The 16993-nt window shown below is 39.1% G+C and overlaps 1 protein-coding gene across 3 annotated transcripts in view; it reads left to right on the top strand.

The window, feature by feature from the left end:
• Positions 1 to 16993, top strand: part of ATP2A2 (ATPase sarcoplasmic/endoplasmic reticulum Ca2+ transporting 2) — a 58931-nt gene that overhangs the window by 18216 nt on the left and 23722 nt on the right. For all 3 annotated transcript variants that reach the window (XR_014163800.1, XM_081892774.1, XM_081892773.1), the window contains exons 6-7: positions 13545 to 13625; positions 15742 to 15827. Coding sequence is in view for 2 of the 3 variants with exons in the window: in XM_081892774.1 (XP_081748900.1) it covers positions 13545 to 13625; positions 15742 to 15827 (167 nt within the window). In the remaining variant the exon portion in view is untranslated. The remainder of the gene's footprint in view (positions 1 to 13544; positions 13626 to 15741; positions 15828 to 16993) is intronic.

The raw sequence follows: 16993 nt of genomic DNA, 5'->3' as shown, positions 1-16993 counted from the left end.
TTGGGCAGTTCATTTTTCAGAAGTTCAAGTTTAACATGTCCAAAAACAAACTAGTTATAGTTCACATTTCTCCCTTTACAAAAGGAACTAGTTCAGTTTGGTTATACTGTATACAAGTTCATCCAAATGATCCACGGCAATTTTTTTCAGCATACATAATGAGTTGTACTAACATTTATGCCCTCAGGTTTAAAATCTAATGTTTTCATGTATGTCTTGGGTTTATATACCACCTTTTCTGTAAGGAGCTCAAGGTGGCATGCATGGTTCATCCCCTTCTTGATTTTATTCTCACATCGACTCGATGTGGTATGAGAAAAAGTAACTGTCCCAAGGTCACCCAGTGAGCTTCTTGACTGAGTGGGGATTTGAACCCAGGTCTCCCTGGTCCAGTGCTAACCACTACACCACACTGGTGTAAGCAACACTGGAGCAGCTGCTCTTTCACTGCTGATACATGAAGCCAAGTCTCCCTGTATGGAGTGGCCCTTGGTCAATGGCTTGGGCCAGGCTGTGTTTCCCTTTAGCACTTGCAGTCCCAGAGTAGCTGGCAATTGGAGTAGAGTGAACTTTCTGGCAGAGAGGAGGAAAGACTGTTATTTCACAGGCTGATGGATGTTGCCAGCTTGATTTCCCCCTTATTGTGATATTCTTCTTGGGAAGCATGGGGTGTAACCACCCAGTGACCCATGGTCTCCTGATTTATTTTTGTGGTAGATCATTGTGTTGGGTTTGCTCCTGAAATAGAAACCTGAGTTCCAAAATTCATTGAACTATGCTGAATCTTCATAGTTGACACTTTCGAGAATAAATTTATTTCTGTGCTTCCCTCCTGGCTTTTACATTGGGTATAAATACCTTCCTGCTAACATTTCACTCTTGAGGTCCATTTGTGTGTGTACTGAAGGACATTGAATATGTGTATCTAGCATATAACTTGTACTACATATCATACTGATATTGCAGTGATAGATGACAAAAGTTATATAATAGGTGTACTTAATCATTTTAGTTCAAATTACTGTCCTTAATAAAAAATATTAATACTATGTGGATTGAATTATTTCATGGTCAAGCTGATGTGCAGATAACTAATAATTCTCAGATTTGCAATAATGCCATTCTTACCCTTGGAAAGACTAAACTTAATTTTTGGAATGACTTTTCAATTAACTTGAATAGACTGTGCTGTGAAATGTAATCCAGTCACTGTAAGTGACTATAGCCAAGCTAAAATTTCAGGGTGGGTGGCAAGAGTACATACACTATGTTCCACAGCTAGTGTCAAAACCTGGAGGTGAGAGAAACTGTGTGCATGCCTCTGTCATAAGTGTAAGCATATTGGATGGCCTTTGACATGGTGCCTGCAGAAATAGGACCATGTAGGGAAGCGACAAAGCACTTGATGCGGGGATGCATATCTGGGTATGGAATTTTAGGCAGTGTGCCAGTGACATTGCATTGCAGGCACCAGTGACTGTCATGAATAACCAGGTGGCAGTTACCTCTCAGATATCAGTGCTGTCTAATGTTCATGGATGTTTTAGGATAGGTGGGGTTTTTTTTAAGCAAAGAAGGCATTGGGGCACAGTCACTGGCCCTTAAATAAGTGTCCTTTTTGTCAACACAAACAACTTGTTTTGGAGGGCGAGTTGCTTTTCCAACAGCCATATCTTCCCTGGAAAAACATTAAGCAAACACTGAGCTTTCAAAGTATGTAAAGTACTTGTTAGATGATGAATTAATAAGTACAATGTTGTAGGAAGTTGTGGTTACACTGGAGCTTGTAATTATTAAATGTAGGTTGTTTCCCTTCAAAGGATATTGCTTAGAGCTTAACAATGGAATATGCATAATAACAACAACCACAAACAGAACAGGTAGAATGTGCCAATTAGCCACCTTCGTGCTTTTGCTGCCACTTGTAAATGTGGGATTAATAAGGTTGCAAACACTAGGAGGCTGGTCACTTCACAGGGATAAATGCTGCTGCCTTTTGAGGGGATTTTATATACAGTGCCACCATGCATTACCTGAAACTACTTGGTTGTAGCAAGTTGATGCAATTGCTTATGGTAAAATAACTATTCCTGCCATTTGTGGGTAGTTTTTGCAGTTCTAAGTTGCTGATGAAGATTTGAGCAAAAATGCTCTTAATGCATCAAGACTACTGAAGAAAGAGAGGTAGTAGAGGAACCAGCATAGGAACCAAAATACAACAGACATTGCAGTCAAACAATAGACACATATTTTGAAACTTCTCAGCATCTTTTACAAGTGATATTTTGCTGGGGGAGTGACTGTTGAGGACATATCTAATTAGAACTTGTGATAATCACCTTTTTCTAAGAAAAGATTCTGTTCAGGTGGGAGACTTTACTGTAATACTGCTTTATCACAGTTTATGAAGATCAGCTATCAATGAGAAGCTTATTTTGAAAAGTAGAAAATAATGTTTTCGCAGTATAAACCTTTAGGAACTTTCACTAACCTCCACAGGGTTCTAGGTGTTGTTAAACAATCACAATGTAGCTTGGTAACCTACATATGACAACCAAAGAATACCCAGTTTTTCCTCAAATGACTTTGTATCTTACTCATCTGATTCAGATTTTTACTGGGGAGAATCAACTTCTAGGAATTTTTTTTATTAATCTGCAGGTGTTTGTTTTAAGCTTTATTAATCAAATGTACTAAAGTAAAGGTACTTACTGCTTATTCTGAAAGAACTGCGTGCTTACTAAGTGTTCAAGTCCTGTATAATACATATCAGTTTTGTGTGATAAAGCCCCTTCTAAATTTTTATAGGTAGAAGTGTACAGGCAGTATGTACTCATAGACTATAGAAACCTTGCATATTGAGGAGCACTGCTGAAGTACCACTATTTCCTCCTTTCATTACCTGAATAATCCAGTAGTTTGAATGTTGCTGCTTAGCTTGGCATGCTTGCTAGAATCCTCTAACATGGCAAAAAGTGAATGTTGATGGTCTACCTTTCCAGACACTTGAGCAGAGAGACTGCATTTCTGCCACTAGTTATGTTGACTGCACTGCTACTGCTGTTTTGTGAATTGCTTTTCTTGTATTTGCTAAAGCCTACGCATTTAGCTATTGCTATAATTAAGGTCTCCTAATTATTTTCAACTAATCAGTTTACTACACTATATTCAGACAGTCATAATTATCTCTATTGGAAAAATCCAGAGTAGCAGCATTTATAAAGAAGGGTAGGGAGTTTACTAATGTTCAGAGTACTACTGCACGAATTGATCAGTGAGTGGGTTTTTTTAAATAGATTGCTGAAACCTCTGGCTTTTTTTAACCCATTCACTTCCCAACAGATTGTCGATGAGCACCTCCGATGTCATAAACCTTAAGTAAGCCTGAGCAGGAATTTGCTGGTGTCTGGCCAGGGTCAAATTGCTAATTGTGTGTTCTCTAAGCAAATGATGGGGAAGTTGAAGAGCAAATAACTATGTGCTTGGCTATTAAAAGCTGTCTTCTTTGATTTTTCCGGAGTTGTTTCGTTGGGCTAACTTTCAGCCAGTTTTGTTGGTGGTTGTTCTCATGGAAAAGATTGGGGGGGGGGTCCATAGAATCCATAGACCTTTTAATCATTAGTTTAGTTGACTTGGAAAGAGAAACAAATTAGATAACAAAGAGTAGAATTTATAAGCTAGTTATTAAAATTAGAAGAAAATGTTACTAATTTGGAATTATGGGTTGGCAGAGGAAATTAAATAAGAATCTATGCATTTCTTTCCAAAGAGCATCTCAAAAGTGATTTTGCAATACAGTAGAAACATGTGTAGAATTTCAGATCCCATGCAGATACTGACTGAGATAAAAGTCTCCACTTGGAAAGCTTTTTGAAAGGGGAAGTCTTCAACATATGGCAAAAAGACTACAGTGGAGCTTTCCAAACTGTGTGTTGCGACATGTTAGTGTGTCAGCTGCAGTGTGTAGGTGTGTTGCGCAAATGCTCACTGTGCTCCTTCCAGGGCTGGAAAGGGGTTAGTTTAACCTCCGGTTTGCTATTAAAACTGAATTGCTGTGTCATGAAATGATGCATGTCTATAAAGTATCACCAACATGAAAAGTTTGGAAATCTGGACTGTAGGATATGGGACTTTGAGCTCTGATTCATCTAGGGATGCCATTACACATTGCTGGTTCAGGTCAGATCTGTAACGCCCCCAAACATACAAAATTTTAGCAGGTTGCGGAAGAGTGTGCTTCTGGGTAGCTTAATATTTTATAACATTTAATCACTGTATTACAGAATAGCTAACATTCATAAGGGCTGTTTCATAAATGCCAATATCTGAATATTATCTGGATAAGGTATGTAGCTCCCTCAAAGTAAAGTAGAGCAGACTTTGAAAACTCTGATTCCAGGTTTATTTAAGAATCCTATCCTTTATAAATGTCTACACTTGTATGGCAAAGGTCCAGTATCTATACAGAAGTGGTTGAAAGAACAAATTAGAGAACACTCAACAGTTCATCTGAAATTCTCCTTCTGGAAAAACCTCTCACTAAAGTTAAGCCAATTTGTGTGATGAAAGAGCCATTTTCCCTAGTAGAAACTGGATATTGTTTTGTGCCATCTCTCCTATCATCCCCTTTCCTTTACCACTGTTACTTTTTATTTGGACAGACACTGTTCAGCTGTTTATGGTGTGTGTAGTCCAAAAGTAATATATGTATTTAGCAAGTTTCTCTCTCTGGATTCCCTTTATTCAAGTTTTTACTGGTACCATTATCTTTCTTGCTCTGAACCAGTGATGTGGTATGGACAATTTTCCAAAACAGAACCTTTCCCATTTCATAAGTTCAATAGTAACAATGAACTGATGCCTATTATGAAGATATTTGTTAGGCTAGCTTGGCAGTTTCAAGGTTGTTAGCATCTCTTACTACTTTTGTTATCTTGTAATGGTCAGGGGTCCCTTTACCATTAATTATGTATTTATTTCATGTTGTAGGCAGTCTTGAGCATGGCTTGAATTATGGAAAGGCAGCATACAAGTAACATGTATCTATGTACCAAATACAAGTAAAATGATTGTGGCAAATAAGAGCGTTCTGTAGGGCACCATAACATTTTCCAATGCAAACTGATGTAATTTTTTCTAATTTGCATAGCATTTTTCTGGAAAACCACATCACTGTGTGGGAAGTGGCTAAATTTGAGCAAGAATGACATGCTCAAGGCTCCATCCAGTAAACTGCATGGGGGGGGCAGTGTGTGACTGGATGAGTAATTCATATAATGGGAATATAAACCTACATTAGCATATATGGCTGAGGCAAAAATGTATAAATTAAATAGATGCTTAGTTCATATTTTGCTGTGTTCAAAGGTTTGCTTTCACTTTATGCAATCAGGAGAATAGAATACTGTCACATGCCAGTAGTGTATCTTAAGTTAGGGGATAAGACAAAGTTTAGAAATATTTATTAACCCATGTTTTTTTTCTTCCTTATGAATTGTTTAGATTGTACAGAACTCTGGGAAGGTGCTAGGCTTTGAAGTGTGGGAAATAAGATTGCAAAATAGCCCCCCCCCCCCTCGGTTACTGGAATGTCAAACTTTTGTCCTGTACTTTGGCATTAGAACGGTCACTGTGTCTCTCTATGTGCTACCCGAACTTAATTGTTCACTTTGGATAGTTAAGCAAACTTCAGAACAATGAAACTTCAGCTTGGTTGCTATCCTTGCTGCTTAAAACAATTGGCCGCAATTACTGGGAAGAAGTATACATTTTGTACAGGGAATTTACTGGAGCCACAATAATTTTGTTCTTATTTGGGCTCATCAACTTTTGACTGTCATAACTTTTACGGAAGAATTGTTAATAAGATTTCAGAACATGCTGTTGAGGAACAAATAAATAAATAGTGGTGCTTTTTCTAAATACTCTGCTGAAAGGCAATGAGCTGTGGTGTTCTTTTTTTTTTTTTTATAAAAATTTTTATTAAGATTTTTTACAGATACATATTTAACAAACAAAATAGGTTTCATAACATCTTTTCATTCTATTGCGGACTCCCTCACGTCTCCCGCTTCCACTCTCATCATTAAAAACGAATTTTTCCAAGCAAATTATCATCTTGTTTATACTCTTAAGTGCAATGTTTAGGTTAAACTCAAATAAAAAATTATAATTTAATGGTAGACAGTTATTTCTGCTCTGGCTTCCTTGTTAGGATTCAACCAAATTACAATACTTTTGTAAATAAATCTTAAATTTCTTCCAGTCTTCTTCAACCCTCTCCTCTCCCAGGTCGCGGATTCTGCCAGTCATCTCAGCCAGTTGCATGTAGTCCATCAGCTGCATCTGCCATTCTTCCAGTGTTGGTAGATCTTGTGTTTTCCAGCTCTTAGCAATAAGTATCCTTGCCGCCGTTGTAGCGTACATAAAAAATGTTCTATCCTTCTTTAACACGTTCTGGCCGACCATGCCCAGAAGGAAGGCCTCTGGTTTCTTGGTGAAGGTATACTTAAATACCTTTTTTAATTCATTATATATCATTTCCCAAAAGGCCTTCACTTTAGGGCAGGTCCACCAGAGGTGAAAGAATGTTCCTTCATTTTCCTTACATTTCCAACATTTGTTATCAGACGAATGGTATATTTTAGCCAATTTCACTGGGGTCATGTACCATCTATATATGAAGTTCAGCCCGGTAGTCCATAACCTTTCCCAGTCCTCAAACATAATGTTGTGCCCAATATCCTGGGCCCACTTTATCATTGCCGATTTAACCAATTCGTCTTGTGTGTTCCATTTCAGCAGCAAGTTATACATTTTTGAGAGTACCTTAGTCTTAGGTTCTAGCAGTTCTGTCTCCAGTTTCGATTTCTCCACCTGGAATCCTAACTTTTTATCAATCTTAAACACTTCCTTAATCTGAGCATAGTGTAACCAGTCTCGCACTTTATCTTTCATTTTCTCTAAACTCTGCAGTTTCCAATTGTCTCCATCCCTTTCTAGTATTTCCCAATATTTTGGCCAATTGGCCTCCATATTGGGTCTTTTTCGGGCCTTGGCCTCCAAAGGTGACAGCCACCTCGGTGTTTTGTTTTCTAATAAGTCTTTGTATCTTGTCCAGACATTAAATATTGCTTTTCTGACAATATGGTTCTTAAAGACCTTGTTGATCTTAACCTTGTCATACCATAAATATGCATGCCATCCAAATGCATTGTTAAAACCTTCCAAATCCAACACATCCGTGTCCTCCAGAAGTAGCCAGTCTTTTAGCCAGCAGAAAGCTGCGGCTTCATAGTACAACTTTAAGTCTGGCAGGGCAAAGCCCCCTCTTTCTTTTGCGTCCGTTAATATCTTGAACTTAATTCTGGGCTTTTTGCCCTGCCAGACAAATTTGGAGATATCTTTCTGCCACTTCCGGAAGCACTCCGTTTTATCTACAATCTGCAATGTCTGAAACAAAAATAACATTTTTGGCAATACATTCATCTTAATAGCAGCTATTCGACCTAACAATGAAAGTTTCAGTTTTGACCAGCTATCCAAGTCTCTCTTAATTTCAGACCAACATTTTTCATAATTATCTTTAAACAGACTCAAATTCTTTGCTGTTATGTTTACCCCTAGGTATTTAACTTTCTTAACCACAGTTAACTCTGTCTCTCTCTGAAACCGTTCCGACTCAATATCTGTCAAGTTTTTTCCCAACACCTTGGTTTTTTGCTTATTTAATTTAAATCCCGCCACCCGACCAAAATCCTGGATTAGTTGTAGTACTCTTTTCGTACTAGATTCTGGCTCCTGTAATGTCAGAACTAGGTCATCTGCAAACGCTTTAAGTTTGTATTGTTTCGCTCCGACCTGTATCCCTTCCACCAACCTGTCCCCTCTAATCGTGTTCAAGAGCACCTCCAGGACCGAGATAAATAGTAACGGGGAAATCGGACAGCCTTGTCGTGTTCCTTTTTCAATTTTAAACTCTTCTGTAACCACATTGTTAACTATCAGTTTAGCCTTTTGTTCTGAATATATTGCATCAATCCCATTCTCAAACCCCCGGCCCACTCCCATTTCTTTTAGATTCCCTTTCATAAACTTCCAGGATATATTATCAAAGGCCTTCTCCGCATCTATAAAAATTAAAACAGCTTTAGTATTTATGTCTGTTTGTAAAAGCTCCAATATATCTATAATGTTCCTTGTATTGGCAGACATATGTCTACCTGGGAGAAAGCCTGCCTGGTCTTTATGGATTACTTTGTTTAAAACCCTCTTGAATCTACTTGCCAAAACGTCTGCGAATATTTTATAATCCACATTTAAAAGGGAGATGGGACGGTAGTTCTTAAGCTGTGTCTTTTCAGTTTCCGATTTTGGTATCAATGTGATGAAGGCTTCTTTCCACGATTCTGGCGCCTTCTTCCCCTCTAAAATTTCATTGCTGACCTCCATCAGTGGTTGTATCAAATAGTCTTTCAATGTCTTATAATACTTGGAGGTCAGCCCATCTGGTCCTGGTGATTTGCCCTGTTTCATATTTTGGATGGCCTGCTCGATCTCTTGTCGTGTTATTTTGCCATTCAGAATTGATCTATTTTCTTCTGACAACTTTGCCAGTCCATTTGTCTTTAGAAATTGTTTAATCGCTGCTTCATCTTGTGGCCCTTGAGTGTATAATTTTTTGAAATATCTCTGGAAACACTTTCTAATCTCTCCGGGGTTCTGGATACATCTTCCTTCAATCTCTAAGTTTGTCACTGTGTTTAACTTTTGTCTCCTCTTCAACTGCCAAGCTAGCAGTTTTCCACATTTATTAGCCGACTCAAAAGTTTTTTGTTTCATTAGTTTGATTTTCCATTCTATTTCCTGATTTATCAATTTACAATACTGTGCTTGGTAAAGTTTGATTTCCCTCAGAATCGGCTGGGACTTCGGATTAAGTCTTAACTTCTTCTCCAACTCCTTGATTTTTTCCAAAATTTTATCTTTCCTTTCGTTTTGTTTCCTTTTCTTTACTGTGTTCTGTTGTATCAGGAACCCCCTCATCACGGCCTTACTTGCGTCCCAGATAGTTCTTTTTTCCACTGTAGTGTTCATATTGATCTCAAAATAATCCTTTAGGGCTTTTTGGGCCTTCTTAGTGATCTCCTGATCTCTAAACAGGCCATCATTCATCTTCCATCTGAAGGAACCGGTTGGAATCAATGTCATGTCCATTCTCAGTGCGTTATGGTCGGAGCATGTCTTTGGGCAGATTTCCACCTTTCTGATCTTAGGTGCCAGACCTCTAGTTATCCATATCTGGTCGATTCTTGTCCAAGTCAGTTGGGCTTCAGAGAAAAATGTTCCTTCCCTTCCCAAGGGGTTTCTCACTCTCCAAATGTCAATCCAGTCCATATTGTCTGTCATTTCAAAGAAGGTCTTTGGTAGTCTCCCATCTTTAAAAATTTTTTGGCTCTGTGACTTATCCATATTGGTTGATACAACTCCATTCATATCTCCCATCATAATGATGTTGTTGTAGTCCAGATAGTCCAGCATGGTCTCATGCAACTTCTTATAGAATTCCGATTTTCCTTCATTTGGAGCATAAATTCCTAATATCAGTATTTTTTCCCCTTGATGTTGTATTTCTATCGCCAAAATTCTTCCATGCTCATCTTTAAACAGAAATTTAGGTGAAAGGCTCTCTTTTGCATAAATTACCACACCTCTCTTTTTAACTGTATCCGAAGATATAAATTCCTGACCAAGTCTTTTATTTATTAACACTTTTCTGTGGAGCCTGGTCACATGTGTTTCCTGTAAGCAAATAATGTCCAAATGTTCCTTTTTTAAAATGTGAAAGATTTTTCTCCTTTTTCCTGGAATGTTACAGCCATTTATGTTCCAGCTCAAAAGTTGCAGAGACATCCTGAATATATCTGGTTATTCTTGCTGTGGGGGTACCTTATTGTCAGATTTTTGGGGGTCCGAGGGTGCAGGAACCCCCGGAGGTTCAGGCCCTGGGGGTAATCCAAGTCCCTTATGAAGATCTTCTCCGTGTGCCACCAAAAACTTGTCTCTATCCTCCGGCGTTCTAATTTTAATCTTCCTCCCTCTGAAAGTAAACGACAAACCTTGGGGAAACTCCCACCTGAAGATGATTGAGTTGCTCCTTAGCAGTTTTACTAATTCCGAGTAATCTGCTCGAAGATCCAACAGCTGTTTAGGAATATCCTTATAAATTTCAATTCTTTTGTCCAAAATATCCAGTGACTTTCCGTAGTGCAGGCCTAGAATCTTGTCCCTTTCCTCCTTTGATCTCAATATTATCAAACAGTCTCTGGGCTTCTCCTTCTTTATAAGTCTTCCAAGCCTAAAAGCAGATAGTATTTTAAAGTCTTTTTCTTCTAAGTTCCAAAACTTGGAAAATTCCTTGGTAAGGAACTCAGTTAAGTTACCTTCTTCCACTTCTGGAATTGAGCGTATCCTTAAATTAGCCTCCCTGTTCCGAAGTTCTGTCATGGAAAAGTAGATCTGGTGTTCTCCTACTTGTTTGCTGAGTGGTCTTACTTCTTTTTCAAGCTGTCCCAATCTTTGGCTAGTGTCTTCCGCCAGTTTCCGATTTTCACCTACAGCCTCCTTCAATTCTCCAATAGATTGAACATTCTGTGCAACTTGTCCAGTTAGTCTATTTAAACTTTCTGTGTTTAAGTCAATTTTAGCTGATTGCTGGTCAGCCTTTCTGTCCAGAGCCTCCAATTTTTCAAAAATTTTCTCCAAAATAGTGCCACTTGCTCCTGAGGCCATATCTTCCAGTTGTAATTCCTCAGTTTCTCCCTCCCCTGATTGTAGCAGGGAGGCCGCTTCTGCCTCAGGAGGCAAAGTAGTGGGCAAAGCAGGCACAGATGATCTACGCTGTGAGACTGTCGGTAAAGTTAACGTTGTTTGTCTGGTTCTTCCCCTTTTTCTTGTTCCACTCATTCCAAAGTTATCTAAAAGCCAAGGTCAAACTGAATTGTTCCCATGAGAAAGTAAGAGCCCAGATGGTAACACTCAAACAGGAGGCCGGGAAAGAGAAAGTAAAACAAAGTCACTGCTGTAAATCCAAAAATCCTCTAGGTGGAGCTTAGAATGTCTTTGGGGAGGAAGTCCAATCCAATTAAAGTTAGAAAGTCTGAATTGATCTCCAAAGATCTTCACAAAGATAAGTTTTAGCAGAGTTAAAACTTAAAGCCAGACATTGTTTCCAAAAGTGCTTAGACCACAAGTGTTTCAAAGTAACAAATTCAAACTCAGTATGTTCCAAAGTTCAGATTCAAAGTATCCAAAGCTTGCAGGCTGACTGCTCAGTTACTCAGGCAGCTCCAGTACCTGGGTTTCTTACTTTTATTTGTAATCCAATAAATCAACAGAAGACAGGTACCCTTGTCTCAATGAAGGTCCGAAAAACAGCCACTTAAAGTCTTTAAATCAGCCAGAAACAACAGTTTAAATAGATGCCAGATCAGTCAATGCAAAAAATTACTCTTTGTCTCCACTCCTCCTGCTCTTTACTTTCAAGTTCAGTGTCAGCGGAAGACGGACTTCCTGTTTTTCGTCACTCCGCTTTCAGCCAAATTCACAATTTTTAGAGGCTTTAGAAGTATAGTGTCCAAATTACTCACGGGTTGCTGCTTTCCAAAGTTAGCAGTTTCAAGAAGAAAGGTCAGCGCTCACCGGCAACAGCGACGCGGCTTCGCTCCGTTGATCGCGCAACGACCCACAGCGCCGCTACCCCCTCCGCGGTCCGGAGCCCCTTACGGGGTCCCTTCGTCGTTTTAGGGGCTGCTTTTGGCGCCCGCCGGGTCTCAGGACCACAGGCTTCTGCTGCCTGTGGTTTTCCTGGATGGGTCCCCGCTTCGCCGTAGCGGGCGACCCGTTTCAACGGAGCTACCCTCTCCCGTTCAGGAGCTGGCAGCCATTGCCGTTCGCGCCGCCTCCGGAAGTCCGGCAATGAGCTGTGGTGTTCACTTGGCTGTGTTGAAAGCAAATTTTGTTAGAATAATATTTCAGTGCTTTCTTCCAGTAGTCCTTACAACCATTTTTAGCAGTTGTGTGTAGGCTGATTTATATACATTTCAGCAAAGAGATCCATTATTTTAATATGCCTTTGCCAAGTGGGGCAGTACATTTGAGATGCTCAGCTGTTGAAAGCCCAGCAACCGTGTGTGCCCTTACAGATTGATGAACTTTCTCCTGCATTGTGCTGAGTCTTAGCCTGCTGTTTGGTGGAATTGTGATAGATGAAAAAGCAGCTGCTCTCATGTATCTACATATAAACCTCGTCACAACACCAGGGGACTGCATTCAAATAGTTTGCCCATTTTTGGCCTTGGTCATTGTTTTGTACTATTTTCTCTTCACTGCTGAAGGGCACAGCGAATTTGGTTTTCATGTTGTAATGACAGAGCAGAAAAGAAAAAGTCTAGCTGGCTTATTGGCCTCTTTATTCTAAATAGAGAGTGGCGTTAGTTACCTACCTAAGACTCTGCCCAAGAGAACACTATAATTTTAACCTTGTGAGAAATGTTGCAGAAATTGTTTTTCTAAAAGAGTATAAAGCTGCATATAATATGTGCTTAATCCTCTGGTACGGTGTTTGTACATCCATGACCTAGCACATAGAAGTGGCAGACCTACCGGCAGACCTAACTTCCTCACAGCGTCATTCTCTCCCTCATGCATGATTGCTGCCAGTTGCATAAGCAGTTCCTGTAGGAATTAGCATTTAGTCTGTGCATCCCTACAGTAAAACTAGAGGGACTATTGTGTAACAAGTCCACATATTCTGGCAGGATTAGTAATTACTGGCTGATGATGCAAGTATTTTCAGTACCCTGTTTTAGGGTTTTTGTCATGTGTTGGCAAAATAGCGTTTTATTAGTTCTTCCTTCGTGTGTGTGTGTGTGTGCTACTTTAGAAATGCTTATTAGATGAAATGTAGGCTAGTGCAAAAGATGTTGGATATGGCAATTTCCTGTCCAACATTAAAGAGCTATGCTGGTCAAACTCAAAGACAGAGGTCCTAGGGGGAACATCAGACACCCATGTCATAGTGCACACTCTTTAAAATATTATCAGTTTCAAAAGTGGTTTGCACTGATATTTGAGAAATCCCAAGTCCTATTGACTGTTCAAAACCAGTCAGATAGTATGGATTCTCCCAATTGTCAACATCTTAATGGGCAGATGGAGAATTCTCTGAGAATGTACAATAATGATGTTAACCGAAATAGATACTTCATTAAAGGTAACAGGGTTTAAACTACATGAGGAGAAATTGCACATAGCAAAATGTTCCTATAAACACTTGGGCAATGAGATACACTTCCAAAATAGGTTATGGAATTTCTAATTATGGGAAGCTCTGAAAAATGGGTTAGCTTCCCTCATTTCAAAAGTGAAGTGTGAGATATTTTGAAAAAAATATGGTTGATGTTTGCTTTTTCTGGTACTACTTGAAAAATATTTGCATTCATTAACGTCTGGTCAAACTCAAATACTCTCCTCTTAATCCACAGTTGGTGACAAGGTTCCTGCTGACATAAGAATTACTTCTATAAAATCGACAACTCTGAGGGTAGACCAGTCAATTCTCACAGGTAAGTGTTTCTTGGCAGTAATGATCAGAAAATCTATTGGTTTTAAAAACAAATGGGAAACTGTCCTGATTACAGCAGCAACCTCAGTTTTTAGCAGAACTCTTAGGCATCATTGTGGTGAATGAGAGCCATCAGTGTTACACTGGGTGCATGCCATACTTACTCAGTGGAAGCCATTAGTATATCTTGGCATTTGTTCCCTTCCAACTCTGCAATTCTATGATTCTGTTATTCTTTCTTTAAACTAAAATAAAGTACCCAAAATAGGAGGTTTGCTTAGAAGCTGGAGTGAACACAATCTTATCTGCTTCAATAATCTTAGCATGATCTATTTTAGAAAGGTATATTTCTGCTGCGTGGTTGAGTGAAGAACTTCACTCGTGTTTCAGGTTCCTTCTTGTCTGGACCAGGAATTGTGATTTATAACCAACTTCCTTAGAATCCTGGACAGACTGAGTAGAAGATAGAATTCTCGTCTTTCACTGCTCTCCCCTCTGAACCACCAATACTTTTTTGTTTTCTTTTTTCTTTCCTTCATAATTTTTTATTAGTAACTTGCTTGAATAGCCAAATCAGTATATGTATACATGAGAGCTGTATATATTGTTTCATATGTAAGACATAGAACATACCATTCAGTGACTTGGCATTGGAGGGGAGGGAACAATGGAAATAAATATTTAATATTGTACCACCCAATTGGTTTTGAAGCTGACTTGTTAAACTAACCAGAGCTTGTTTTAAACCACAGTCCTTGGTCCAGATAGCATGACAAGCTAGATCCTGGAGGAAAATGAAAACTAAATTTCAGCTAATTCCTTCTTCCTATGCTGGTGGGGAGGGAGAGTGTACAAGCCCAAGGCTCCTCCTACATTTGTTCCAGATCATGCACAATGTGCTAAAGTTAATAATGGCTTAGTGTTACTTGTGAATGTTTCCAAAATCCAAATTGAATACATACTTTTAATGCGGAATATCAGAATTGAACCTGTGGCATCTCCAGGGAGGGTTGTGGAAAACTCTTGTTTGAAATACTGGAGAGGCACTGCTAATCAGTGTCGATGTAACGGAGGTCAGTGGACCAGTGGTTTGACTTGGTATGCAGCAGCTTCCTGTGTTCCCTTGTACATACTCAATTGGGTTTATCTTTTCCTAGTTAAAAGTCAGCCATCCATCTCTCTTCAGAAAGTTATATTTCAGCGGAAATGTTAGAGAGGGAACTCTTTGTACTGTGTCCTAGTTATGCTTTTTATTTGCCAATTTAAAGGCTAGAGTAATGTGCTTGCTTTGTAGAATCTAGGTTAGATTAGATTCTCAACAGTTCTTGTCCAGATCACAAAAGGTACATGAACAAAAGGCATTCTGCATTTTTCCTCCTCTAATTTGATTCAGAGGCACTTGGTATAGGAAGAAATTACCTTTATGTCAAAATCAGACACAAAATCTAAATTAGAAACTGGTTTCTTATCAACTGACTTGCCTTTTTTTGGTATATATGGAAGCTTCTTACATGTCCAGGCTTTGTCAATATTTCTCTATTTACATATGTTGAATGTCTGTCTCTAACTCTTAATTGGAGGATTTTCTTTTAACTTACCTAGACTATCTGTTATTGCCTGGTTTTCTCCTGGCAATTATTTGCATCAAAACTATTTTCAGGTGGTGTTTGTTTTTTAATGGCTACAGTAGGGTTGCCATATTTCAAAAAGTGAAAATCCGGACACAGAAGTTGTTGAACCTTTTTTTTTTTTTTTTTTTTTTTTTGCAAAATTTAAAAAATATATATGTTTTTGAGATATTTTTAAGGAAATTTGTCAAAATCTAGACTAGTGAAACAGGTTGACATATCTCCAGATTTTCCTGGACATCTGAGCATGATTTCCAACCAGACCCTGTTTACGACTGCCGTATTCTGGCTATGTCCGGAAAATTCCAGGTGTATGGTAACCCTAGGTTACAGTTTTAGCGTAGTGGCTTTTTCTATTAAAAAAAATGCTTTTCATCTATGTAAACCTTGTATTATGATGTAATGGCTTTCACAGGTGATGTTCTGCAGATGCAAAAAGGTGGGAAATGGAGGCATTAATGTCTTACTAAAGCTGTAACCTTCATCTAGGTGAATCTGTGTCTGTAATTAAGCACACGGACCCTGTGCCTGATCCTCGTGCAGTGAACCAAGACAAGAAGAACATGCTCTTTTCTGTGAGTAAATGGGGGGGGGGTCTGTTTGTGCGTACTGATTATTAAAGGATTGTTCTGCTGTTTCTTGACTTACTTCCTATGGGTTCCCTCCCCCCCCCCAAAAAAAATTAGCCATCACTCATTTTGTTTAGGGCAGCTCATGTTTAAAGAATTAAGAATATCTTGGACATCTAAATGGTAACCTTGTATGGAACTAAATGAGCCTTAAAAAACCTGATGCATATAAACACATTGTCTCTTCAATCATGTTAAACTTTGTTTAGCTACACTTGTACATGCAAGGCAAAAATGAAGAGCAGTAAAACAAGAAACCATTGGAAACACACAGTTGCCCAGGGGACGTGTTGGGCTTGTAATCCTAGGTTTTCAGGGCACATGTTTGAAAGGCAAGTGTGAGGGCTGTGGTTATAAAGCAAGGTGTTTCTGTCATCTACCAGTTACTGCTAAGTGTTTTTTTGTAACTTGAATGCTCTTTATTTAGAGAGCTTATCTTCCAAGTTTCACTGATACCCCAGTTAATTTTTTTAAATCTCCTGTAATGTGCCTGGCAGAAAAGCTTAGAAAAAGGGCTCAGCTTCTTTTTCATCTCGTCCAAGTCAGTTGCCACATTTGACCATAGGACGTCCTGTTCTTTGTTGCATTTGTTGGATGAGCGTCACTTGAAGATGCAAAAAGTGTGCTTGACCACATGTCTGCCCAACTCTTGCCCATACTGGCAAGGCTGGTCTAAGGAAGTGGTCAATGCTTCTTTGTGGGAGGGAGTAGTACAATTACATTCTTCAAGAGAATGAATGTGAGGCCTTTGATGGATTTAAGAAAACAGTAGGTGAATGCTTTCTTGCATTCAAGCTCCCTCTACCCTAAGGTCACCCTGCAGGAGGCCATGATTTCATCTGCAAAGGAACCTTCATCTGGGATCTCCCTCCCACAAAGAAGCAATGACCACTACCAAGACCTGCTCAGTCTTTGCTTTCAGAAGATTGGTAAACTCTTGTTTCAGTGGGCCTCTGAGAGGTGCAGCCTTACTGGTTGTTAAGCAGGCCCATGTTTTTCGGTGTTTCTGGAATCTTTGGGAGGGAGGTTCTTGGTAAACTGCTGCTCATTTGTCACTTCTATAAAGATTGCTTTAATAGTCACTTTTACTTGATGCTTCTGTTTGGTTGATG

The sequence above is a fragment of the Podarcis melisellensis genome (genome assembly GCF_964234715.1).
Source record: "Podarcis melisellensis genome assembly, chromosome: 16".
In the NCBI taxonomy this organism is placed as follows: Eukaryota; Metazoa; Chordata; class Lepidosauria; order Squamata; family Lacertidae; genus Podarcis; species Podarcis melisellensis.
The sequence above is the reverse complement of the archived record's forward strand: the minus strand, read 5'-3'. Positions and strand labels throughout refer to the sequence as shown.